Source organism: Notothenia rossii, assembly GCF_949606895.1.
Source record: "Notothenia rossii genome assembly, chromosome: 10".
Taxonomy (NCBI): domain Eukaryota; kingdom Metazoa; phylum Chordata; class Actinopteri; order Perciformes; family Nototheniidae; genus Notothenia; species Notothenia rossii.
Genome location: NC_136908.1, coordinates 11,312,757 through 11,338,417, shown reverse-complemented (window position 1 = coordinate 11,338,417; position 25,661 = coordinate 11,312,757). Strand labels below are relative to the sequence as shown.

General features: G+C 42.0%; 2 protein-coding genes across 2 annotated transcripts in view; one reads left to right on the top strand and one right to left on the bottom strand.

Annotated features, from left to right (window-relative positions):
* Window positions 1–3,272: 3,272 nt before the first annotated feature.
* On the top strand, window positions 3,273–8,884 carry LOC307021266 (polypeptide N-acetylgalactosaminyltransferase 15-like). Its single transcript, XM_079653242.1, has 10 exons — window positions 3,273–4,028; window positions 4,147–4,313; window positions 4,397–4,601; window positions 5,954–6,121; window positions 6,457–6,574; window positions 7,030–7,224; window positions 7,379–7,510; window positions 7,720–7,821; window positions 8,248–8,391; window positions 8,468–8,884. Exons 1-10 carry the CDS (start codon window positions 3,514–3,516, stop codon window positions 8,645–8,647), a joined length of 1,926 nt encoding a protein of 641 aa, XP_079509368.1. The 5' UTR covers window positions 3,273–3,513; the 3' UTR covers window positions 8,648–8,884.
* Window positions 8,885–19,679: 10,795 nt separating this feature from the next.
* kcnh8 (potassium voltage-gated channel, subfamily H (eag-related), member 8) overlaps window positions 19,680–25,661 on the bottom strand; it is a gene marked incomplete at its 3' end in the record, with an annotated part of 39,398 nt that continues 33,416 nt past the window's right edge. The window contains exon 12 of the mRNA XM_079654648.1: window positions 19,680–20,240. Coding sequence (XP_079510774.1) covers window positions 19,680–20,240 — 561 coding nt within the window. The remainder of the gene's footprint in view (window positions 20,241–25,661) is intronic.

The following is a 25,661-nucleotide window of genomic DNA, read 5'->3' as shown; positions in this document are numbered from 1 at the left end:
TCACGATAGCCTATTTAATTGACCGGAAACGAATAAAGCTGCTGATAGGTGAAGTTATAAAGGTCCCCAGAAACTATATTTACAAATAATATGTTATCCCAATGAAGTCAATGTGGTCAACAAATAGCCTATACACTTTGATATGAAAGTGTACAATGTCAGAAATACTGTGCCTGTTGTGTCTATTTTTTTTTGTACAATTATAATACATTTTTCCATTAAAGTGATTGTTTGTCTTGAGTTAATGGTTTTTGTGGGTTTTTTTTCTTTCTGTGTATTTTGCAGCCTTGCCAAGACAATGATGTTGACTGGCTCTATTGTATTCTGAAAAACTGCATTGTGGGTGCACAACATTTTAGGAAGAAATGAGAATGGGATCATGAAACGGGGGAAGAACAATAATCTGCTTCTCAAAATAAATAAAATAATAAACGAGAGAGATGTTTTAAACTTTGATACAGCAGATAGCAACTTAACATTACAGTGTGTGACCTCAAGGTGTACTGTCGATAATCGAAAACCCAAATAATGCAATGAAAATAGGCTACCAAGGAAATTCATCTACGACTCTTTGGTTCACCGTGAGAAAACCACACTGTTATTAAAAATGTAAGGTAATCATGAAAATATATTACAATTATTTAAAGCTTAAAGACCAAACCCATCAAAGCTGCCTAAAATGCTATCAAATAAAGATCTCAAGTTCTGATTGGCTTTGTTGTTGGTGTTTTAGTAAAAAAAAAACAGTCAGACGGTAACAACTCACTAATTTATCTGCATGTGCGCAATCACGTGTTTTGAGTGATGTTAATAATTGTGCAGGCTTTTTAGGAAACATTTCTGAAACACCATTAATGTTCACCTTGAATCGTCTCTCCGTCTCGAGGAAAACCGAGCCAACTCCAGGCATCGTAAAGGCCAAGAAGTGTGACAGAAAGCCACGGAAGTCACCTAGTAAGTGGAACCTAAATTACCTTTATTTTTCTTCAAATAAACATGACATGTAGAAAAAAAGGTTCGTTTGCATCAATACTCATCATCCTCCAGTAGAGGGCAGCACCACTCCGCAGCTCTCATGTTGGAAAGCTGGAAAAGGGAGTGCTGCGGCCCTTTGGTTCCCATTGTGCCAATCTTTTGGATTATAAATATTGATTGTTTACTAATATACAATTCAGTATACATTTCATAAAGTCTGGTAAAAAAAGTGTGGTATGTTAATCTGATTAAATCGTGTGATATTAATCTGAAAGTTCAAAGTAAAAAGTAATCAAAAGTGCAGTAAAAATGGTGAAGAGGCATCATAGAAACAGGATGCTAACTGACTAAAATACAACAATATGCAGAATGAGTCCTTTAACTTGTTTTAAAGTATGTGCTGATGCTTTCACTTTTTTACTTTTATTTCAGTACAATAAGAAAACAGGACTTTACCAGTAGTCTAACATTGCATTATTACTAAATAATAATGCAATTATTACAAAAGAGGAGAACTTAAACCCAAGTTGTTTCTCCAAAAGACAGTTGTAAAACTGAAAAAAAAAGAAAAAGAAATGTATTGTGCAGCCAACTCTCTCTCTCTCTCTCTCTCTCTCTCTCTCTCTCTCTCTCTCTCTCGCTCTCTCTCTCTCTCTCGTGCTTGTCGTGCCTTCTCTTTTACAGCCCTGGCCTCTGGTCGAATGGTGGAATGCAGTCTCATTCCTGCAGAGTACATGGACTGGACCTTCAGAGTGTGTGTGTGTGTGTGTGTGTGTGTGTGTGTGTGTGTGTGTGTGTGTGTGTGTGTGTGTGTGTGTGTGTGTGTGTGTGTGTGTCCATGCTCCATTTATGTTTATGCGTCTGTCTGCAAATGTGCTGGCCGTGGAACCTCCAATTCAGTGTGTGTTTTGGCTGCAGGTCGGGACATATGGGAGTGTTCACTGTGCAGCACTGGAAAGACATGAGGACTTTCTTTCTTCTCAATCTTGAAGCTTCTAAACTTATTCCCATAAGGAGACAGAAGAACTGGTAACTTCTAAACTCTTTCCGTCTCTGTGATCTTTCATGTCTCTATCATTTCCACCCTCTTTGCAACACCGTCATCTTGTTGCTCTGAAACCCTCCTTTACTCTTTCAACTTCTCAATCTGTCTCTCCAGGTGTCCCCAACCCTCCTCTGTGTACTGTAATCATAATCATCACAAGTCATTCTGCCCTGTCATCCTGAGCAGAGGGGAGGTGAGTGTCTTTGAGAACAATGGGAGGAAGGCTGTGAGTTGCTAATCCCACTCGCTCACTCAGCCCATCCAGACACCCACACCACTGTCAGGGGGTGCCAAGCTGCCTTTCACAACTCCATCCAGCCACAACACAGAGCAGAGTGTGTGAAGCATGCTGACTCATATGGACTTCCTTTCTGGTGTGGTGAAGACACTTTGGGTATACAGACTGACCTCTTCCCCACCATCATAAAGAAAACACCACCCTGAGGCCACTTGGTAACAGCATTAGGAAAGTTTTGCATATTCCATTCCTTACCTCACATTTAGGGCGTTTTCACTTTTCTCTACATTTTTTATTTTAGTGCCTCTTTGTAAAATTCCTTCTGATAAAGTAGGAACAACTATTTCCACTTGTTAAAAAAGTCAAATAAAGATGGACTATGCATGGTTGTCTGAACTCAGTTGAAAACAGACTGCCAAGATCTCCTCGGAGAACCGGGGACCGACTTTACCACCGCCCCACTTCCCAGCATCGACAGTCGGTCATGGGACTGCGAGGCCCGCCGCCAGCTGGCCAGAGATAGCCTCTTTGATGTGAGACGCAGCGGGGAGACGCCTCCATCATGCCGACTCTCACAAACTGCAGGAAGAATACAAACATTGCCTCATTTCACTGCAACGTGGACTTATTCATAAAAACATGTTGTTTTTCTGTTGGGAAACAAACCGAGTTTTGAAAGAGAACTACTGGTGCCATATGAAATTAAAACTAAACACAAAGTCCTCCAAATGAGTCATTTCAAAATAAAAATAAATCATGAAAATGATTGAATTAAACACTTTGAGAGGAGCAGCTTGCATTACAGTGGCTTCCATTAGACTATTGGGCCTATTGAAAATGTTGGCAAATAAATCCCTTTGATCAGATAACTGCTGGGATTGCTTTCAGGGTTGATACAGGTGTACAGCAGGTGGATCAATCAGGTGCATCTTTAGACCTTGAGCTCGGATCGACGCGGGCTTTAGGACCCCGGGATGAGCTGGGTGAGAGGCAAAGTGTGCGCACCTACATGAAAGAAGAAGTTGAGGGGGTGTCTTGAACCTGCCTCGTCTGTCACTCCCATCCCAGGTCTGCTGCTCCATGGATGCAGCGATACACTCCAGAAGACTAACGGGGCTAGTTATTTAGCCTATCTTTCTGCTTTTTGGATTATCCATGCAGTGCTGAAATGTAATCGAACTCAAAGTTGAGTCAAAGCTAAAAAAATGGGTCATTCAAGGTGGGTCAATTTCCTATCCTGTTCTCTGCACTCTTCATGATGAGGCTGTGGGGCAGAGCCATAGTCCGGAGGAGGAAGGTGCTCTGCCTCTGGCTGTTACTGCTCGGGTTCGCCCTGGTAACTCTGGCTCTCTCGGACCTCTTAAACCGGGACCGAGTCCACAGTCACCAGAATCCTGTCCCTCCACGCCGACCCCTCCAGGGGATCCCCAATGACCTGGAGGTCATCGTGGACTCGCGGGACCCTGCATTAGAGCTCGGTGTGGATCTCGCCCCGCTAAAATCTCTGCAAGAGGACCAGCTTTTATTTGTGCCATCTATGCAGGGCACCAAGAACCCACAACAGAGGAAGGGAACTTACAAGGTGCTTCTGCCCGGAGCAAATAAGGACACCCGCACCCCTGCGCCCCCGACGCACGGTGAAATGGGGAGAGCGGTGCAGCTGGAGGAGAGGGAAGTGGAATCTTCTGTGGTACAGAAATACGGCTTCAACGAGGTGGTCAGCGAGAAGATTTCTCTCCATCGCAGGCTGCCCGAGGCACGCCATCCCGAGTGAGTGCACGGACTTAAAATAGGATCCAAGACTTATCAGCCGAACCGACCCAACTTCTGATGCTTTCAAAGTAAATGAATGTGTCGCTTTGATCTGCATTTGCTTTCCACTCCACAGGTGTTTTGGGGAGCAATACAGCGAGTCTTTGCCCTCTACCAGTGTTGTTATCTGTTTCCATGACGAGGCTTGGTCCACGCTCCTGCGCACCGTGCACAGCGTGCTGGACACGGCACCCAAACAGTACCTGCAGGAGGTTCTGTTGGTGGACGACATGAGCCAGCACGGTGAGTTCCTCCATCCGGCCACATCAGTTCATCCATCCATGACCTGATCTGACCACGTGTCCATGCCTCTGTTTACTCCCCAGGTCACCTGAAGAGTGTGTTAAGTGAGTATGTGTCTCATCTGGACGGGGTGCGTTTGATTCGCAGCACCAAGCGCCTGGGTGTTGGAGGGTGTCGTACTCTGGGTGCTGCCAGAGCTGCAGGGGAGGTGCTGGTGTTCATGGACTCCCACTGTGAATGCCAGAAGGGCTGGCTGGAACCACTGCTGGAAAGAGTTGCCCAGGACAGGTACTCACATCTAATTGTGTGCAAAAATAATGAAACTGTGCAAAGTTATTGGTATTCCAAAGCCTGATTTGTCATTTGAATGACACTAATTCTAAATGACTGTTGGTTGAATCCCAAAAATATAATATTTAAACTAATTAGAGTTTTGTCACAGAGAACAATTCATAATAATAATAAATTGTATTTCTATAAACTCAAAATCACTTTACAATAAGGGGAGGGTTAGAATTAAGACATACATTTGGTCTTGAAAACAACAACCCAGCAGCGTGGCCCAAACTCTGTCTGTTTCTTTCTCTCCTGTGTTCTGCTGTTTGACAGAACCACTTGGGAGAAGTGAGAAAATGGAGGGTTCAGAGTTGCTAGTTGTCTTTACTCATTAGTATGGCATGGGAGACATGCACTGTGGGTGTATCCAAAGCTCAGCTCTCATTATTTGGCTCCAGTCTTGTGTCTCAGGCTGCCTGCAGTGTGGCTCTAATTAGACTAGGTAATTAGGCTGAACTCTCAGACCTGGAATCTGCAACCGCTCAGCTCCACAGCCACATATTTGACCCTTTTCCCAACCCCCCTATGTTTAATCTTCTAACTTAATTTCCTCCAAGCATCACCAGGCGAGAGAGAAATATCTGAAACAACATATGTGAACCAGAAAAGACTCCCATAAACTGTGCGTGTCTCAAAACTTGGCTTGGCGACATAAGCCTGAGACACATTAAACACATATATTGGCAGTTAAAAAGAAACACGTAAACACAAACTGATGAGAAACTTTTTGTTCTTCTTTACTCATTGCACACAGCCCAAGGGGTCAATAAGCCACTTGTCAGAAGGCCCCATGCAATCTATCTTGTTGGGAAGTCAATACAAAACATTGACAAGGAGAGCAATTATGACCACAAAGAAGGCAAGAGTCTCAGAGCAACAGCAACAGCATCAAAGAGATGCAAAACAGCAACAAAACAACAACAGTGACACAAAAAAACACAGAGATATTCAAAAAGACAACATGAAACATTTTCTAAACAACTAAAAAGAGATGCAAATTGACCACTAACATATTTAAAAATACTTCAAAAGACACAACACAACTCCAAAGAGATGCAAAACAACTCCAAAGTGACATAAAATGACCACAAAGAGACCCAAAATGTCCATTACTAAGAGGGGGTGTAGAATACTAAGAAAAGCTGGTACTTTAAAAGGATATTATCTTATCAAATCTTGACTGTGAAAACAGATTTTGAATTCATAACATCAGCCTCATTATGAATTACCATACTTGATGCATTTCAATACAAAAAAAAACATATGTTAATGACTGCTCCTATTAATGTGGGGTCTGTGTGCAGGACCAGAGTGGTGTCCCCCATCATGGATGTGATAGACTCGCAGACATTCCAGTACAATGCCACCCAGTGGCCAGTCAGGGGAGTGTTTGACTGGAGACTGGACTTCTACTGGGAATCTAAGCCGGAGCTGCAAGAAAAGGACCCAGACTCAGCGGTTCGACCTGTGCAGTGAGTTCACAGCTAGATGATATCAATTGTGCTCCCATGACACGAGTATACAGCAGTTTAATATAGAAGGAATGTTGAATAAAGCCTGAGAGGAAGCACTGAGCACATTTTTCACGAGAGCATAAAAGGAGATACAAATGGTTCTTTCTGTAAGTGCTCATAGCTCATAATATACAGTAACGTTGACAAGGTGTGACTTTGTGGCTCATAAGCCAAAAGGAACCACTGCTCTAGGCTGTTTTCTGAGATCAGTGTGTCCTTGCTAACTTAGACTGGAGTTTCATTGTCTCTCCTGAGTTTGTTCTTGGCAAGTGATTCAGATTCTGTACCAACAGGAGCCCCGTGTTAGGAGGCGGAGTTGTGGCTATCGACCGACATTTCTTCCAGAGTGTGGGAGCCTACGACCCTGGGATGCTGCTGTGGGGAGAGGAACAAATTGAGCTGTCTATCAGGGTAAAGCAAAACATATTTAAATTATCAATTTTCCTATCCAAGTCCTCCAAATCACCTGCTCACACATGACTGAGCGAAGACAGATTGCATTGGTTATTCATCCTAAGTCACCTAATCTTTTTAAGCGATGCTTTGGCTGAGTGATTCAGTTGCCTTCTGTCAGGGACTCAGGAATGTAGTGCTGGGACATGATGCCTTTTCCAAATGGAAATCTCAGGTTGATAGTGGTCTGGGAAGGCTTGGGCCAGTTGACAAAGGTTGAAGTTTGAAAAGGGAAATGTTATATGACCACTTGCTTTGTTTTGACAACTTTCTAAATGACAGTTGGGAATTGTAGCATGTTTATGACAGATAAGACTGTGAATGTGGTATTTTTCGCAAGCTGCAAATTGATTTTTATTGAAACTCAAAAAGCAAACCTAAAGGGCCACAAACCTGTTTCTCTATTCCTGTAGGTGTGGTCATGCGGGGGCTCCTTGGAGGTGGTTCCCTGCTCCCGTGTGGCCCACCTGGACCACCACCATCTGCCTTACAGCTTTCCAGACGACGAGCTGATCCAGAGGAACAAGATCCGGGTCGCAGACACCTGGATGGACGCATACAGGAAGATCTTCTACAGGAGAGACACACTTGCTCATTTCATCAGACAGGTGTGTATTACTGATGTGGATATTTTTCAATACTTGATTTGGGTGTTTAAGATAATATAGGATAAGATAGAACTTTATTGATCCCAATTTGGGAAATGTTTGATGTTTACGAAATATATAAGATTTAAAGACACAATTCTTTTTTTCTCTGCAGTCTGAGAGCCCTAACATCACAGAGCGTCTGCGGCTTAAGAAGAGTCTGGGCTGTAGAAACTTCCACTGGTACCTGACCACAGTTTACCCACAGCTTTACATCCCTCAGGACAGACCTGCACTGTCAGGAGAGGTAGAGAACACACACACACACACACACACACACACACACACACACACACACACACACACACACACACACACACACACACACACACACACACACACACACACACACACACACACACACACACACACACACACACACACACACACACAATATGTACTATTCATTGAGGCACATGACACAGTGTGATATATCATTTTTGTTCCCGTTTGAAGCTGTACAATGTCGGCACTGGCAGCTGTGCAGACTACCCTCGAGGGCAGGGGCCAAAGGGCGGAGCCATGAACATAGCACCGTGCAGTGGGACAGGCAGCCAGGTAACCATGACACTGTTATAAAAATCTAAGACGGAAATGTTTACATGACTTGAGTCGGACAGACACATTTGATGACTTGAGACTCAAAAAGAAAAACTTTACTTGGACTTTAACACCAATGATGTGTGATTCACATGGATTTGAGCCCTTTGACATATAACAATTACAACCAAACCCTGAAAACCAAAGATGAAAAAGTATGTTATTTCAAAAGTGTGCCATAAATCATTTAATGTCCCTTAGTTCCCTGAAATAGCTAACGTTAACACTATTGATAACCAGCAATTTCATACTTAATTCTACAAGATCGACTTTGTTTGAATCAATCACTATGTCACTAAGCTCCATTGGTAAAAGTTATACGAAAGACCCACTCTGCAGACAGCTAACACACAGTGGCAAAGATGATCTCTGTTGTCGTTGCAGCACTGCGAACTGAACTCTGAGTTAGAAGTGCGATGGGGTCCAATGGGGGCTTTGTGTTTGGACGCCAAGGATGAGAGGGCGGTCTTATCTCCGTGCCCCACGCACCGACCAATCTCCAGCAGACTGCAGTGGACGTTCATAAAGGCAAGGCAGAAAGTTACCATTATCTGAATCGATGGTCAGAGTGAGTGTTCGGCTAACTGTCTGTTTTCTCTTACAGCTGAGCGGTCAGCTCGTCCACCAGCAGTCCCAGCTGTGTCTGGAGGTTTTGAAGGAAGGAGGGCTCCCACAAAGCAGCCCAAAAGAAGTGAAAACAGGGGGCCTCTTCCTGCGCCCCTGCACCCATCACTCCAGACAACAGTGGCACTTTGAGCAGCTAGTAGCTCCTAAAGGTGCCTGATACAGAAAGTTAAGAGGGATATATGGATTTGTATAGGAACTCCTTTCATTTATGTACTATACATAGTGGCATCTCTAGTAAAATGGTGTAAAAAGAATACACAAAAAATACCTTTTTTATTATTTTTTCAGCTTTTTTGTTCCTGTTTTAAGGATTGCAAATAAAATGTATTGTGTTGACTGATTATTAAAATATGATTTAGATGCAATTACGTTAAAACAAAGTCTTTATTTAAAACAGTTTTTTTTAATGAATTTGATGTATTATGTATTTATGTACATTTGATCATATACAGTGTGAAATCATTGATATAACATGATGTTTTAGTGATTGATATTTATTTGTCCACATTCTTTTGCCGATATAGCTAGTTCTGCAAGACATGTATTAATGTGAAGTCCCTGCAAACCCAAATTATTTAACATATTAATTGAAAACACGTTCCCTAAAGTTCCCCTCACACATTTTTTTTTAAACAATGTTTATGAAGTCAACTATATTAATATATTCCTGTGATATCAGCTGCCAACAGCAGAGGGAACCATCTGCTTTCAAAATCCTCTCTTAAGAATCTGATCAATGTGAATGTCTGGTTTATGGTGTAACAAAATACATGTAACCAGATTACGTAATCAGTCTATAAAAAAAAGGTTATTGCACCCCTTACAGTTGAAAAAAAGGGGCATAATCAGACTGCTTGTACAGTATTGAAACATTTGGATTACTACAAGGGCTACAATGTTACAATTTATATTTAACAATAAAGAGCGATATATTAAGAATCACATATGCACACATTTAAACAGCACCAAGTGAAGCAAGTCTTGAATATTGTATTTATTGTCATTGCATTTGATATATTGAGGTTAACCAAAAGTTGTGGAAAGTAATCAGGTACCATACGTTTTATATTGTAAATGTTAGGATTAGGTTACTGTTTACATTTTTCTTTACAAGTAATTAGTAATTATAACGGATTCCATTGTTAAAGTTGACCTCCCAACCCTGGTAATTGTTATACAGCAATAACATCCCCATATTATTGACCTATTGGAAATACCATGAATAGGTACATTTCTGTGGTTGGAGCTGATATAATTATGCTGTACAGTTACCCTACCATGTGACAGTAATATCCTGATGTGCATGTGACAGAGAGCAGTGTATGCTGTCCCTGATTAGCATCAAGACAACAGGGTCATGTGTTTTTGTGTCTAAGTATTTACTGTTATTCATACCATTGGTGTGTAGGCGTTATTTAACTCGCAGAACCCAAGGTTAGCAAGACCCAGAGCTCACCCTCAGTAACTCTCTCCATGCACCCGAGCATTGAGTGCTAAGAAGCGCCTATATGCTCTGTCACGGTAATGCTTTTTTTTAACCCACGGTGCACTTAGCCCAGTCAAGTACACGGCACCTTTTCAATACATCCAGTCAAATGGCTTGTCTGCAGCTCCGAGGCATAGGTCAAACACTTGGACAAACAACATGTTGTTGATTAATACGTCTTCTCTCAGTTACATAACTAAAGGCTACTGAGATGATGCACAAGAAGGGCAACACTTCTCTGCTTTGGGTCTTCAGAGGGCTCAAGAGGTCAAAGACTCATTTGGTGGCTAATTGTATTGTGAATGCAATTAGCGTTTGCTCAGAAGATAAAGACAGGGACAGGTCTGACTGTTTAACCAGTTTGCAGTTTTAAACGTTGCATGCCTTGATACTATATGGACCTAACCATATATGAAAATAGTTTTTATGTATGATTTTGAACTAACATGCTTCAGATCATTTTAGTTAAGAGTCTCCAACTCTTTTAATCATAGTAAGTATTTGTATCTGCTATTGGAGATAACACTAATTAATTTACAAAGCTACCTTCAAAATACAAAACAAATATCGTTGTGTTTTTCTTTAAAGCCTCTCTGTTATGCAGTCATTTTGATATGTGTCAAGCTTATGTAAATTCCCACATAATGGGTTTTAATAAGGTTAGATTAAATAAAGACATTTTGCAGGAAAATAAATATTTGCATGAAAAGTTAACTTGCCCACGAATCATGCATCGAAAATTGTCTGATCATGAGAACACCACCCAACCCCACACTTATACAAGATACCTGTGGAAACAACAAAGAAGTGAAAATGAAAAAGGGACCTGAGAGTGTAGCCTACCTCTGGTAACCCCTTTTATAAATCCTATTACCGGCTGTTTTATGGCTTAAATCCAATGGCCTATAGGGGTCCTTGAAATCACTTTTTATTGCAGAGTATCCTAAGATGTGCAAAAAGTTCCCAGCAGAGGATAAAAGGCTACGCGAAGCAGTCTCTGTAAAGACTCTCAGCAATAGTAGAGTCAAACATGCTGGTAAATCAACGCCCTTTACAACATGCTTTTTTGAGAAATGAGGCAATATGTTTAATATTTGTAACATATGGCAGCTTTTCTCAAACTTATTTGGTGGCATCCAATACTTAAATCCCATTAAAGACTATTCTAGACATTGACAAAATGTATATACTAGCTGATTAATAGCTTTACATAAAATTGCAAACTAGATGAACACAGAAAATCTGAAATAAGAACGACACTTTAAAAGTTTCTTAACAAATCTTTTCTACATGTATGTTAGTAATTCATTCATGTTATTGCAATATCTTCCTCACTCTGCATTCAAATACTCTCTAATGACTTTTTTCTTCTCCTTCCTGTCCCCAATCTGTCCACCTTCTGTGATGCTGCATGTGACCCTTTGCGTGCCCTTCCCCTCCTCTAGCTTCCTCCGTCACTTCTCCATGCGGAGGTCAGTGTGATTAATACAGTGCACTCCCATATCATACACTGATGGCCGTTGGGAATTTTCGCATTCTCACAAACACGCACATTAAAGAGGGGACCCTGTGGGACTCAGATGGATGTGAGCGGCAGTGGTGCGGGGAGCTGTGACCTCTTTATGAAGATCCATGGGGCCATTTCACCCAGAACGGAGGAGCCTGCACTTACAATTCACAGCTTTAAGAGCCTTGGGTGTTCTTTACACAGACACTGTTATTTCCAGTGATTCGTTATGTGCTTGTTGTGCAATTAGGCCTTTGTGGATGGGCCTCTGGAGCCGGGCTGACACTGAGTGGAGATTAAGTGCATTTAAATGTGACAAAAACTTGGCTTGCAGCAGCAATTAAGGTAAGAGACAAAAACGGATTTTGAATGTCTCATTTAGAAAGTTCCTGGTGACACACATACTTAATAAGGGTGCCCTTTAGTTTCTAAAACAGTGTTTCGATGATACCTATATTTATTCAACACATCAATACATGAAAATAGATTTATCAGGTCAAAAAACACATTGGGAGTTGCCATAAGGGGAATAAAATAGCAGCAATTTCTCTTACTTTCACTCACATTGTGAATGGTGAGGCTGAAAAGGGTGAGGCAGCAAGAGGATGATTTATCTGTAAAATGTGCTCATAAATTAAAACACAATGGTGATGAAAACATGAATTACTAAAGTTTTTGAATGTGTTCTTAATTAGATAGAAATGGGAGATTTGATAAAGACATCTTTGATTAATATCTGACAGTTCAGAGGCCCTTCACTGGCATCACAGAGCGGAGTGACAAGGTGAGCCATGGGCACACTGGATTTAAGCCCCAAGCCTGTTTTTCAGGTTTCAGGCTCGAAAATGACATTCCCAGAACAAATGACCATATCTTCCCTTCTAAAAGGGTTACATTAATAATCTTTTTTCTCGAAGTAATGATAAACCTGTGAGTTGGATGTAGAAAAGTCAGAATCAATTTAGATGTTTTTTATTTTAAAGAAAATTCAGATTGAACATGGTAAAAAACTGTAAATTATAGTGTCCTTCCAAAAAACATTTTGTACTTATAGTGAAAACTAACCTTGGATGATGGGTTAGTAGACTAAAAGCTTTAGGAATCCAAAGTAAAACATATAATAAGTACCCTGTATCAAGATCGATGCAAAACAAGTGATATTTGACCTTTTTAGACAGATTTAGCCAAGAAAACCTCTTCTGGGGCCATTTGGGGGGATTTTCCATATCTCTGGCCCCCCTCCTTCGATTTTGACATGTGACATCTCTTTCTGATCGTTAGAGCCAAAACAATCGAAGGGAAATCGTCCCGCACACACTCATGTTAAAAAAAAGATGGCGTCTTCGCGCATTCAATGAAGCTACAGAGTTTAGGAATGGCCTGCTATTTTAAAACGGAATTGCAGTTTTATTGCTTTTAGATTATCAGAACATTTGAAAGGGGACACAGCCACATTGGATATTAACCTATGGATAAACTACATCATCGTTGTTATCGTTTTAATGCCAATGAAGACCAGTTTAGACCAGACAAAGACGAAGGTAGGCCATGTTAGCGTTGTGGGTTACCACTTGTTTTGATGTACGTTTTTGTTGATAACGTCGCAAGTTTGTATCTTTCAGTGTTGAGGTGGGCACCGTTAGATTCTGTGTCTTTACGATCATAAACGATGTGTTGGATGTGCAGCTAGGATAAGTAATAAGGGAGCTAGGAGTGATTTTCTGTGCAGTAAAAGGTTAGCATGTTTAGCTTGGGGCTAATTCAGAGGCTCACTGTTAGCAGTGTGTGTTTTTTTGGGGAAAAAAATGAAAAAGATCAGTTAAATTAGTTTTTTCCCGTTATATGGATATAAAATATTCATAGTTTATTAAATATTAAGGTTCCTTAGACGTTGTTTCCTGCAAATGACGCGATTTCGGCCCCGGAACCGGGTCCGTGGGGCCTAAGAGGTTTTAACAAATGATGCAAGAGGTGCACAATTTCACTTTAGCATTTGGAGATTTGGACAGTTCCAGAGAGAAATATACATACGGTTGTCAAGAAGAGAACCATGTGTGTGGCCTTTATCACTGAACCCTCTTTTGGCTCACGGGTTAGGGTCACTGTAGAAGCAAATACATGGACGACATATATAGGTTAGAATAAGAAATGGTAGATGATACAAATATATGTATAAGTCCAATGTGTAGCCTCCTTTAGGTCTGTTTTGGGTTCCTAACAAATCTCATATTCCTGTACAATGGCCAGCATTTATTCCTGGACACACTTCTGGGTGAACAATCATATGACAAGTATTGTGTATAAAACTAGGGAATTCTAAGTCATGTATGCTGTTCTAAATGTGCACAAATGAGCAACCTGTTAGGCCCCAAGCCTGTTTTTCAGGTTTCAGGCTCGAAAACGACATTCCCAGAACAAATGACCATATCTTCCCTTCTAAAAGGGTTAAATTAATAGTATTTTTTCTCAAAGTAATGACCGTTAGAGCCAATAGAATCGCATCCCGCACACTCTCATGTTAAAAAAAAAAGGTGGTGTCTTTGCACATGCAAGCTTCAGCAGAGGGTAGAAATATCCCTGCTCTGATATCTGGAAACGGAAAAGCAGTTTTATTGCTTATGGATTATCAGAAGATTTCAAAGGGGACACAGTCACATTGGATATTAACCTATGGATTAACTACAGCATCGTTTTATCGTTTTAATGCCATTGAAGACCAGTTTTGACCAGACAAAGACCAAGGTAAGCCATGTTAGCGTTTTTGGCTACCTAGCGCCACATGTTGTGATGTACGTTTTTGTTGATAATGTCGCCAGTTTGTATCTTTCAGTGTTGAGGTGGGCACCGTTATATTCTGTATCTCCTTACGATCATAAAGGGTGTGTTGGATGTGCAGCTAGGATAAGTAATAAGGGGGCTAAGAGTGATTTTCTGTGCAATAATAGGTTAGCATTTTTCGCTCGGGGCTAATTCAGAGGGTCAGTGTTAGCATTGTGTTTTTTTTAAAACGAAAAATGAAAAAGATCAGTTAAATTGTTTTTTTCCCGTTATATGGATATAAAATATTCATAGTTTATTAAATATTAAGGTTTCTTAGACGTTGTTTCCTGCAAATGACGCGATTTAGGCCCCGCAACCGGGTCCGTGGGGCTTAATTAAAAACCCAATAATTTGAGACATTTTTCCTCTACTCGGATCTTTGGAGTTATGCTTGTAAGTTTAGTTTACATCATTATCTCACTTTTTGCTTGTAGCTTTCCCTGAATAGATGAAAAAGGAAGAAAGGCTGCATGACTTCCTACAGCGTTCATTTTAAAATGCCACTGTTTCTTTCTCTTGTTATCCTTAAGGATCATCACACGACAGATGGCAGGTTGTACATGGAGAGGAATGCCTTCTCTCTTCTTCTATAAAGGAGTCTTGACTTTCGACGGGAACCCTACATCACTGCTACATCAACACAATGGAGGACAACTATTTCCCATGGCTCTACACAGTGATGATGCTCCTATCTGCTGCTTTGAAAATGCCAGGCCACTCTGTGACAGGCGAGCAACAAAGGGGGTGATTTAGCAGCCGTTCCTGTATCCTCTCTTGAAGAGCATATCCAGACCTACACTCCTCGGAGAAGAAACCACCATTAATCTCCACCTCTGACATTCACATTGTTCTGACACCTCTCCAAGCACCACCAGCACCAACGACTTGTACCGTAGCACCCAGGGGAGCAGCTCAGACTCATTTATCATACACACACACACAAGATGTCCTGCACGCTTCCCCTCCCTCCATGCTTTACACCAATGCAAATGTAACCAGGTTGGATGTGCAACAGCAGAGGCTGCCTCACCCCGAGTGGAACAGATAAATGTAAAGCCCTTGTTTGGAGAGCTTTGCATGTGTATGGGTACTCTTCTATATGCAAACTGGCACACACTTGATATATATGCACACACACACACACACACACACACACACACACACACACACACACACACACACACACACACACACACACACACACACACACACACACACACACACACACACACACACACACACACACACACACACACACACACACACACACACACACACAGCCAATCAGGTTTCAGGAAGGGCAGAATAGAAACACCTCTCCACAGCTGGCAGATTTCAACATAACTCCATTATGTCCAGGGAGATGAAAGGGGAGAGATGGACAGATTTGTATTACCTTAGAGAGAAGTTCACACCTCCTGCACAGCGATGGGAAATCTGGGGCGAGGGACAAGTGAAGAGGCTCTTTTCACTGGGATAAAGTGCTCATTTGAATGGAAGAGTGAACGTGTGTGTGTGTGGTCATGCAGCATTTCAGTGTGTATTGAAATGAGTGGACAGAGATGAATAGTTGCTGTGTTTGGGTCAGGGCCATCATTCAACAGTGTGAAAAGAGACACACAGCAAAAGAGGGAACATGAAATAGTATTTTAAGTATAAAGATGAATGCTCCTATATCATCAGTCAAGTCTTTTAATCATTTCCTACTTCCGCATTTTTTTGTTGCACTATTTACCATTTCTTTCCATTTGTCCACGTCTCCATCCCTTTGAGTCAAACCCAACTTTAATCTAAAATCATAAGTGGTGCGAAACAGGACAGCAACGGTGCAAAAGAGGAAGGCAGATGGGCCTAATGGCAGATTGTGGGACGTGGTGAATAAAAGATGAGCTCGCTAGCAGGTGGATAATATGATGCATAAACAGCCAGGATGGGATTGTGTGTACACCGTTAAATATGGATGGGTCTTCAAGAACCCAGGCTAAATAGCAGCATTCCCACAGATGTGCTGGAGGCGCTGCTAAATACACAAATAATAATCCTCAGTGCAAACACACTCCCACCCACCTGCAAGCCCCTTCCCAGTAAAACACACACAAAAATGGTCTAAGTGAATAGTATTTTTGGCCCTGCTTATTTCCTCTTTCTCTAAAAGCATTTCCAAACATTTAAGTTAGGAGAGAACATTGCCACATCACCATAAAGTATATACAGTTGCAAGAAAAAGTATGTGAACCCTTTGGAACTACCTGGATTTCTGCATAAATTGGTCATAAAATGTGTTCTGATCTTCATCTAAGTCACAACAATAGACAAACACAGTCTGCTTAAGCTAAAACCACACAAACAATTTTATGTTTTTATTGAACACACCATGTAAACACTCACAGTGCAGGGTGGAAAAAGTATGTGAACCCTTGGATTTAATAACTGGTTGACCCTCCTTTGGCAGCAATAACCTCAACCAAACGTTTCCTATAGTTGCATATCAGACCTGCACAACGGTCAGGAGGAGTTTTGGACCATTCCTCTTTACAAAACTGTTTCAGTTCAGCAATATTCTTAGGATGTCTGGTGTGAATCGCTCTCTTGAGGTCATGCCACAGCATCTCAATTGGGTTGAGCTCAGGACTCTGACTGGGCCACTCCAGAAGGCGTATTTTCTTCTGTTGAAGCCATTCTGTTGTTGATTTACTTCTGTGCTTTGGGTCGTTGTCCTGTTGCATCACCCATCTTCTGTTGAGCTTCAATTGGTGGACAGATGGCCTTAAGTTCTCCAGCAAAATGTCTTGATAAACTTGAGAATTCATTTTTCCGTCGATGATGGCAATCTGTCCAGGCCCTGAGGCAGCAAAGCAGCCCCAAACCATGATGCTCCCTCCATCATACTTCACAGTTGGGATGAGGTTTTGATGTTGGTGTGCTGTGCCTTTTTTTCTCCACACATAGCGTTGTGTGTTCCTTCCAAACAACTCAACTTTGGTTTCATCTGTCCACAGAATATTTTGCCAGTAGTTCTGTGGAACATCCAGGTGCTCTTTTGCAAACTTCAAACGTGCAGATCAGAACACATTTTATTACCAACTTATGCAGAAATCCAGGTAATTCCAAAGGGTTCACATACTTTTTCTTGCAACTGTATCACCTGCTTCCCTGCTGATGTATGTATGCAATTCAGACAGATCCAACACTATGAAACACACACACACACACACACACACACACACACAGTGGAGAGCAGCTGCACTTGTGACAGATGTGTCAATGTGATCCTCAGCACGCATACTCAGTTTACCCCCGCCCACGTCACCAGTGAGACATGGCGATTGCTGCTCTTTCACCTCACATGAACCGTGGTAACAGATAACAAAATAAACACACACACATGCATGCACAACACAAATATACACTACTATAATAAACATTGTGGACAAGCAACAGTCTTGCATGACATCTGGCATTATTAACTGTGTGTGTTTGTGTATTGCATGCATTGGTAAGACCAATTTAGGAACTGCTGTTGAATGATTTCAATAAAATTCTGCATCATGTCCCCATTAATGAGTTAACGCTTTGACTAACTTGGTCAACAGGTACACTTTTCAATTGACCAAATACTTCCATACACTATACATTCCAATCAGCGAAGTCAGCAAATATTATCATGCTTAGTAAAAGTTTAAGCATCTTCATTTAGCATGATAGCATGGTACGCTTTTGAACATCAGCGACACATTGATATTTGTTATGACCAAGAGAAAAAGGTGGAATCTGATGGAGGTGAAGATTTTTTTCAGCCGTTTCTGTTGAACAAAAACAGGACATAAACAGTCATATTTGTCATTTATTAGCATAACATGTGATTTGTATCTAATAATATCAAAATGTTAAGGGAAAAAGATGTTTAATTACAGTACATTCCATTTGCAGAGAAGCAGAGTCAAACCTACACAGATTCAAAAGAGAACAGTAGATATTTTCCTGGTTTAAGATTGCATTGACTGGTTCCAGCACTGTCACACCTTCATATACAGTAGCATAAGTATCTGCCATCCCACACTCTTGCATTCTTTGAGGTAAAAAAATACATTTTTAATATTGATACATTCATAGAAATATAAAAGCGTCTTTACTTCCTTATTGTGCTTTTATGTGGTAATATTGCGTTTGCTCTGAACAGCTGGGAAAAATGGATCTCAGCGTTTGTAACCCTGGGTGACCATCAGAGAAATGGCCTCCATTGTAGACCATGAACCAATTTAGTATTGGCAATTTCCTCCAGGCCACTTCACAATGGCGGCTACTACCTTATCTCAAATCAGCCAGTTGTTTAAACTGAGTCGACATCCAATAAATATGCATCAGTAAATGCCCGGTTCAGCTAAACGATTGAACCTCGTGTCCTTTAAATAGATAGATAAATGGCAAGCTGGATTTCCACAGGGTGACATGCATTATGTTAATGTGTGTCTACAGGCACTACTCAAAAGGCTTGAACGGCATGCAGAGAGCAAGAGAAAGATTAGGAAGGAAGGAGAGAGAGAATGAAAGTTTGTGGAGAAAAACACTGGAGAAGAGAAGCAGAGAGAAAGAGTCCCTGCGCTCAGTGCTAGAGACGACAGCAGGGGCTTTGCTGCCTCAGGCATAACATACCCCCTTCATAACCAACCTCCTCCACCCTCCATCCCCCTTTCCCTGAGGGCCAGCTGTAAAGAGCACAATACATCCCATCTCCATCACCATCCTCACACCATACTGTGCTCCCAGTTTAACCAGCCACACACTGGTACACGCAATCCAGAGCACCGAGCGTGGGTTGAGTGAGCAAGGAGAGAAGGGCTTAAAGGAGAGTAAATGGCAGAGATAGGAGGTTGGGGGAAGGTCGTAAAAAGGCCTCCCCTCGTTGTCTCCATAGTCCACCTCCACCACTCAAGATGCTTTTCATTCTCCAACAAGCCGACCTGATACCATCACTAGCCAGAAGCAAAAAAAAAAAAAAAGAGAAGGAAAGAAACAACTCTGTCCTCCTTTGTTTCCCTCATGTCCTCCATTATGGCACAATCCCGCCTCCAGATGAGGGGGTGGGGGTTGAGCTTTGCCCGGAGAGCTGCCATCACAACTGACCCAAACCTGTCTAACACTACGTTTCTATAAGGTAAAGCTAACACACCTAAACCTTCTGTGCTTGTTTTCATGCAACAAGATTTTTTTTATTTAACACGTGCCTTTAAAACAAAAGGAATCTGAGTTGCATCGCTGCAAACGTCCTCCAATGATATGGGGGACCCCAGTTCATCAGTTTGATGTTCAGAACAGGAACATATCCCATCAGAAATATCCGGGAAAGAAATGTTTTGCTGTTCAGATGGAGGGCTGCTACAAACCCTTAGTTGGCTGGTGGTAAGTAACACCAAGTCCTGTTTGAGAACAGCTCTGGTGAGGGTCCTCATCTCCCTCATGTTGTGCAGCTGGGCCGTCTAGAATCGACCTGAAGGAGACAGAAACGCCGTCTTTGTAGGGGGAAGCCTCAGGAGAGCTGAGGGGTGAGGACAGCGAATGAGGCTCTGCGATGAGAAGAGAAGGCGAGTCACGAATTAAAGGTGGAGTTGAGCTGGGGATAGCAGGGTACCCAAGCTGGAAGTCCTGTTGTCTATAGATGAGGGGGTCCGCCTGGCACATGGCACCATGGTGCTGAGGGGCATTGTAAGGAGAAGAGGGGAATAAAATGGGCGTGTCCGTCCAGATGGTGGCAGTGTGAGCAGGGGACGGTGGAGGGTAAGCCTGCGGGTGGTGCAGATATGTGAGGTGAGCGGGGGAGCAGTGTGTGGGGCAGACCACCGCAGGCTGAGGGGCTGAGGTCATGAGGGTCTCCATTAGTTGGGCCATTCTCCTCATGACTTGTCCAAGGTCGGACACTTCTCTCCCCAGGCTGCTCACCTGAAAATGAAAAAAACAAACCAATGTTCATTTTGTTTTAAAGAGGAAAGATATTTTGTAATGCTGTTTCCATGTGACATAGGAGGAAAAGAAGTATACATGTACACATTACCAGCTAATTATCTTTAGCCAATTTTTATATTTGTTGTCACATTTAATGTCTAATCATTTAATGACAGTATTTGTTATTTTCTTATCTTCTTCTTTTACGCCGTATTGTTTTTTTTGTATTAATATTTCCGTCTCATGGCTGCTGTTTAGCAAGTAACATCATGCTGCTATAACTGGTCATTACACCGATGGTGGGAGGGGTGATTTGTTCCTCTCTGCACATGGCATGTCCACGGAGGGCACGACCATGAAGCGCTGCCAACGTGCCATCTGCTTCCACCAGTCTGAGGACTCATGACCATTCATCAGGCCAATCACGCACATCAGTGCCGCTGGAGGAACATCAGCCCTCAGCAGGACAAACAGGCCGTTTCTCAATCTCGAGGATACTGGCTTCCAAGCCAATATTTCAAGGATGCTACGTCATCGAGTGCCGCCGAAGGACTGTTCCAATCTCCAGCATACTTGGAATTCCACCGAGGCCGCGTCCATGGTTTGGGGGAAATTTCGAGGCTGCACATGGGTAGACTTTGCGTTCTTAAAATCCCCACAATGCTTTGCGCACGGACCAATTAAAAAAAAACCTTGCGGAGAATGGCTGAACCGACGCAGCACACATTTAAATGTAAGTATGTAGTGGCGTAGAACATGTGTTGGTAAATATGTTACTTTGTTACATTTGTTTGTTATCACCAAAAATGTGTTCCGTGAAAGTAAAGCAAGTTCATAATTAGATAGACATCGTGAGGTATTTATTTTCGGTACAGTTTATGTTGAAACCGTTAAGAGAGAGTGGCACACTTGTTAGCCTGTTCCATTCTTCTTTGTTTTCCGAAGCCGTGGCTTGGAAGCATACTTGCTTCGTTTCTGAAGGAAGTGACTTGGAAGTACGCGACTACCAAGCCAGTATCCTCGAGATTGAGAAACGGCCACAGCTGCAGGTGGAAACTGCTCCGGTCGCTGTGTGGTGACGTCACATGGTGCGCAACAACACTGGGAGCAGGGGCCTCATTTATAAAGGGATAGAAGCTCAGAAAATGGCGTTAGCCAGTTTCTACGCAATGTTTGCGATTTATAAAATACTAACTTGCGTGCGGTCCTCCACGCAAACTCTAACATTTGCATTTCTATAGGTTGTAGATATGTTTTTATATACTAGCACGTTTAATCGTGTTTGCCAAGACTTGATAAGTCGCTCGTAACACATAGGAGGTATGGAAACTAAGAACACCATATGTGGTAAATTGTACAGCTAATATAACACAACACATTAGTTGTATTTCCTTTAACTGGTGGATATAGAGTTGCTGTGGTGGAGACGCTGCGCACAGCTGATCGACAGCTGGGACACAAACCACCAAATACAAACAAATCATTCAGATCCAGTCGTCATGACTCCACTCCGGAGGGATTCCCCGATCATTTCTTACAGTTTCTCATCAAGGGGGGTCTCCTGTCCTCGGTACAAACACACTGCCTGAGGAAGGTTAGGCTATGTGTATTTTTTTTGTCATTAACCTTTTTCGGACCACTTGTTTATTTATTTTGTTGACGATCCGACCTCCATGCTGCTACTCTGGTTCAAACTGCATCCACCAAACAATATGATTTATCTCGACCTCCCCAAAATAACCAAAATCAGACACGGTGTGAGGTGTCTTTTTTAGCTGTTCTGTCGTCATTTCCTGCGATTCTCTTCATAAAGTCAGTCAAAATGAATGAATGAATGAATGGGCGTTTCTTTGACTATTTATAGGCAAATATGGGCGTTACGCGAAGCCCGCAAAAGCTGCACGGCATTTCGAGTCGATTGTGATTTATAAAGTGAAACTGGCGTAGGAAGTGCCGTACGCACTTTCCTCGCCGGTACGCAATGTTTGGTGAATAGGAAAATGTCGGAACATTTCTGTAACTATTTTTTGGATTTCTACTACGTAAGCAACCTTCCCACGTGAATCCTACGCACGGCGTTATAAATGAGGCCCCTGGACACACCAAATAAGGCTAGGAGCTCCCTGCCTACATTACATGCAATTGGGCCGGCCCTTGGCATAGGCAGTATAGGCGAATGCATCAGCCCATCGGGGGCGCCGAAAATTTGAAGAAAAAAAAGAAATTCGACATTTAAAATATTTTTTATTTCATAACAACACAATTTGCCGATTTTGGATCAACAAAGTACATCTTATTATCTTATACTAGCAGAACTACGCCTATATTGCGCACAGCACCCATATGGCACACACCCCCCCCAAATCAAGTTGAACTGCCCCAGCAAAAACCAGAGGCGTGTGGTGCAGTGGATAGAGCGTGGGTGTTCGGATCAGGGGGGTCACAGGTTCAAACCCCACTGCAGTCAGCATGTCGTTGTGTCTCTGGGGAAGACACTTCACCCCAAATGGCCTCTGTGGGGATTGCCCACAGTATTGAGTATGTAAGTCGCTTTGGATAAAAGCGTTTAATGTGGAATTGTTTGTTTTTTGAAATAATGGTTTTAGTGTGCAATTATAGGTTTTAATTTTGTATTCGTGTTCATTTAAAATAAATCAAACTCCCCAAAAACGTATACAGGTTCTGTGTGCTTTTATTAACATTGGAATTTACTATGTAAGCGGCCGTGGGGGGGGGGGGAGAGCTTTATAGAGCTCTCTCCTGAAAGACTGAGCGGCTCTGATAACCTCAGCTCAGTGAGGTAAAGGCACACCTTTATATGATCATTATAGTTATAAACAAATAAGAGAATAGATGAAAAACAGGTATAAAATACTATATGACAGTACAAAAGTTGTTATTAATAAACAAGAATACAGTTTGAAAGGGGAGTGATTTGTAAAATACCCATAAACAAAAAGAAAATCTGCTTACAGTTCTGTTTCATATGGGTGTTGAGAGATGTATCCATAGATCTCCTAATGTTGCTCTCAAAGTGCACCAGATTGATGCTTTTAACTTCAATATTAAAAAATAATAATCTTCCCGGAAGAGCATGCCCCCAGACCCCCCTAGAGGAGGTTAGGTCCACCCCCCACTTAAATCATGTTCAAATGGATATGAAACTAAATACAGTTGCACACATCTTGTGTCCATATATTTCTGTTTTGGTGGCCATGCCACAACCGTGCACGTGCATGCATGCGCGAGTCACAGTGAGTGTCTGCATGTGGGGGGGTAAAATTGGTCAGGACCGGCCCTGTGCAATTTAATTTCATTCAGCTGACGTTTTTACCCAAAGTGACTTACAATAAGTGCAATAAACCATGATGATCCAAACTGTGTACAACAAAAAAAGTGTACAAATAAGCCAAGCCATTGTCAGTGCTTTTGCAATAGTTGCTAATGGGCTGAACTCCTAAGTGATTTTTTTTGTTGGGACAAGGTAAAAGCAAAACAGCTGGGTTTTCAGTTTAAAACAGGCGATCTGTAGACATCCTACACATTTGTGGCCAAGATAGCTAACATGGACACAATGTGCAATAGAAAATGAGTTACAAAACCATTGTATTCTTATTAAATAGCCACAAGTACATTGATATCCTTCAATATCAAGCTTCTTTGACCAATGACTCCCACACAATACTTTAAACAGATACAACATTCTACTCCTTCTTTCACAATTCCTCCATATCTCCCGTCTCTCTGGCTCCCTGGACTGGGTGTAAGATCTGCCTCTGATAAAAATAGAAAATCTGAGAGCGACAGGACAGTCCAATCTGACACGCTGTCAACATGATTCCAGTACTCCCGACTCAGAGACAACCCTCTTTGGAGTTTGTCAGACAAAACAGCAAAAAGCGAGGATTAGAACTCACTGCTGCTACAGGTGCATGTCTACCCACAAAGATAAAAGCAGCAGCATCATTACCATTTAATACCAGAGTTATACAAAATAACTGGAGACCAAAACAGCGCTGAAAGAAATAATAAATATTGCCATTGTACTCCTCAGATGGCTAAATAACTGCTGAAGTGTCTGTTAGATATGTGAGGAGATGATACAAACATGCTGTTCTGCTTCTCCCAAGTGGCCTACAAATGAAAGAGCTTGTGCTGTTTCATTTGATTTCTTACTGTTCATTTAGTAATGTAGGTCACTGCTGCTGTGCATACGAGTGTGTACCCACGTCTCCTTAAGTGTATTCTTTGGCACCATAAGTGTGCTTACTCAGACTCTTAACACAACGCTCTATTCTTCCAGCTCTCCTTATGATTTCCATGACTCGGCATAGGGCCTCTCTTTACCTATAAAGCTGCATTCATCTCCCACAAGAACGCTCCGGGTTAAAGGGTAAAGACGAGAGGTTGCCGAGCGGGACAGAGTTTATGCCGTTTTCACACGTTTTGTTGTCCATTAAAATGCTGCCACTTTTCTGTGTTCCGGGTCAGAGTGGGCAAAGACATTAACCTCTCCAGTTGTGTTGTTCGGCTCTCATGTTTAAAATTGCCGTTTGTGATTTTCTACTCCCAGGTACGGAAACAGGTCAACGAGGTCGTTGTCACATTATGTTCACTGAAAGAGTTGGCACTGTTGTTGAATAAAAAATAACACTTCCGTGCAGAAAATGTGGCAGATTCTGTTTCACATTTTGTGAAGTGCCGTCTAGTGGATTTCTACCCACAGATGAGTTTTCACAATTGTATCTGTAGTGGAACATTAACTGATCCATGAGAACATGTGAATGAGGTATTACTGAATCACACTGTTTGGAACCATACATCTCTTTTTTGAAAATCATGTGACATTTTTGAAGTTGTATGTGCCATAATAGCCCCATATATTTGTGATAAGGTGTGTTTTTGCAGGAGGCAGATAGGGTTTAAACCAACACCTATTTTGTATCTCCTGAGTAGATGGATCCAAGTGAGGATTAACAACCTACAAGACCATGCTGAGAGACTTCCTGAGTTTCCCACAGAGGCACAGAATGGACAACAGAGCCAGCATGTACAACTGTGAAGATGCTGTGCCATTGTCTAACACTCTTTCTTTTTCTCTCGCTCTTGCTTTTTGTTTCTTCTCATAATTGTATCTGCCTCTCCTTCTTTTCCCCTCCATTTCCCTCTACTTCTCTCTCTCTGCCTCTATCTGCTCGTCCCAGGAGACAGACTGAGGCTTAGCGGGAAGAAGCAAACACTCCTCCTCACCTGCCAAAAGTCTAATGTTAATTTAGCCACCCGCCAATCAAAACCATAGGATACAGCATGAGAGTGTGCGTGAGTCTGGGTGGACAGATTATTTCAAGCTGGACAATAAACCTCTAAAGTCCATAAAACCAAATTTGATACAATGAGACTGACAAGGCCCCACTATGT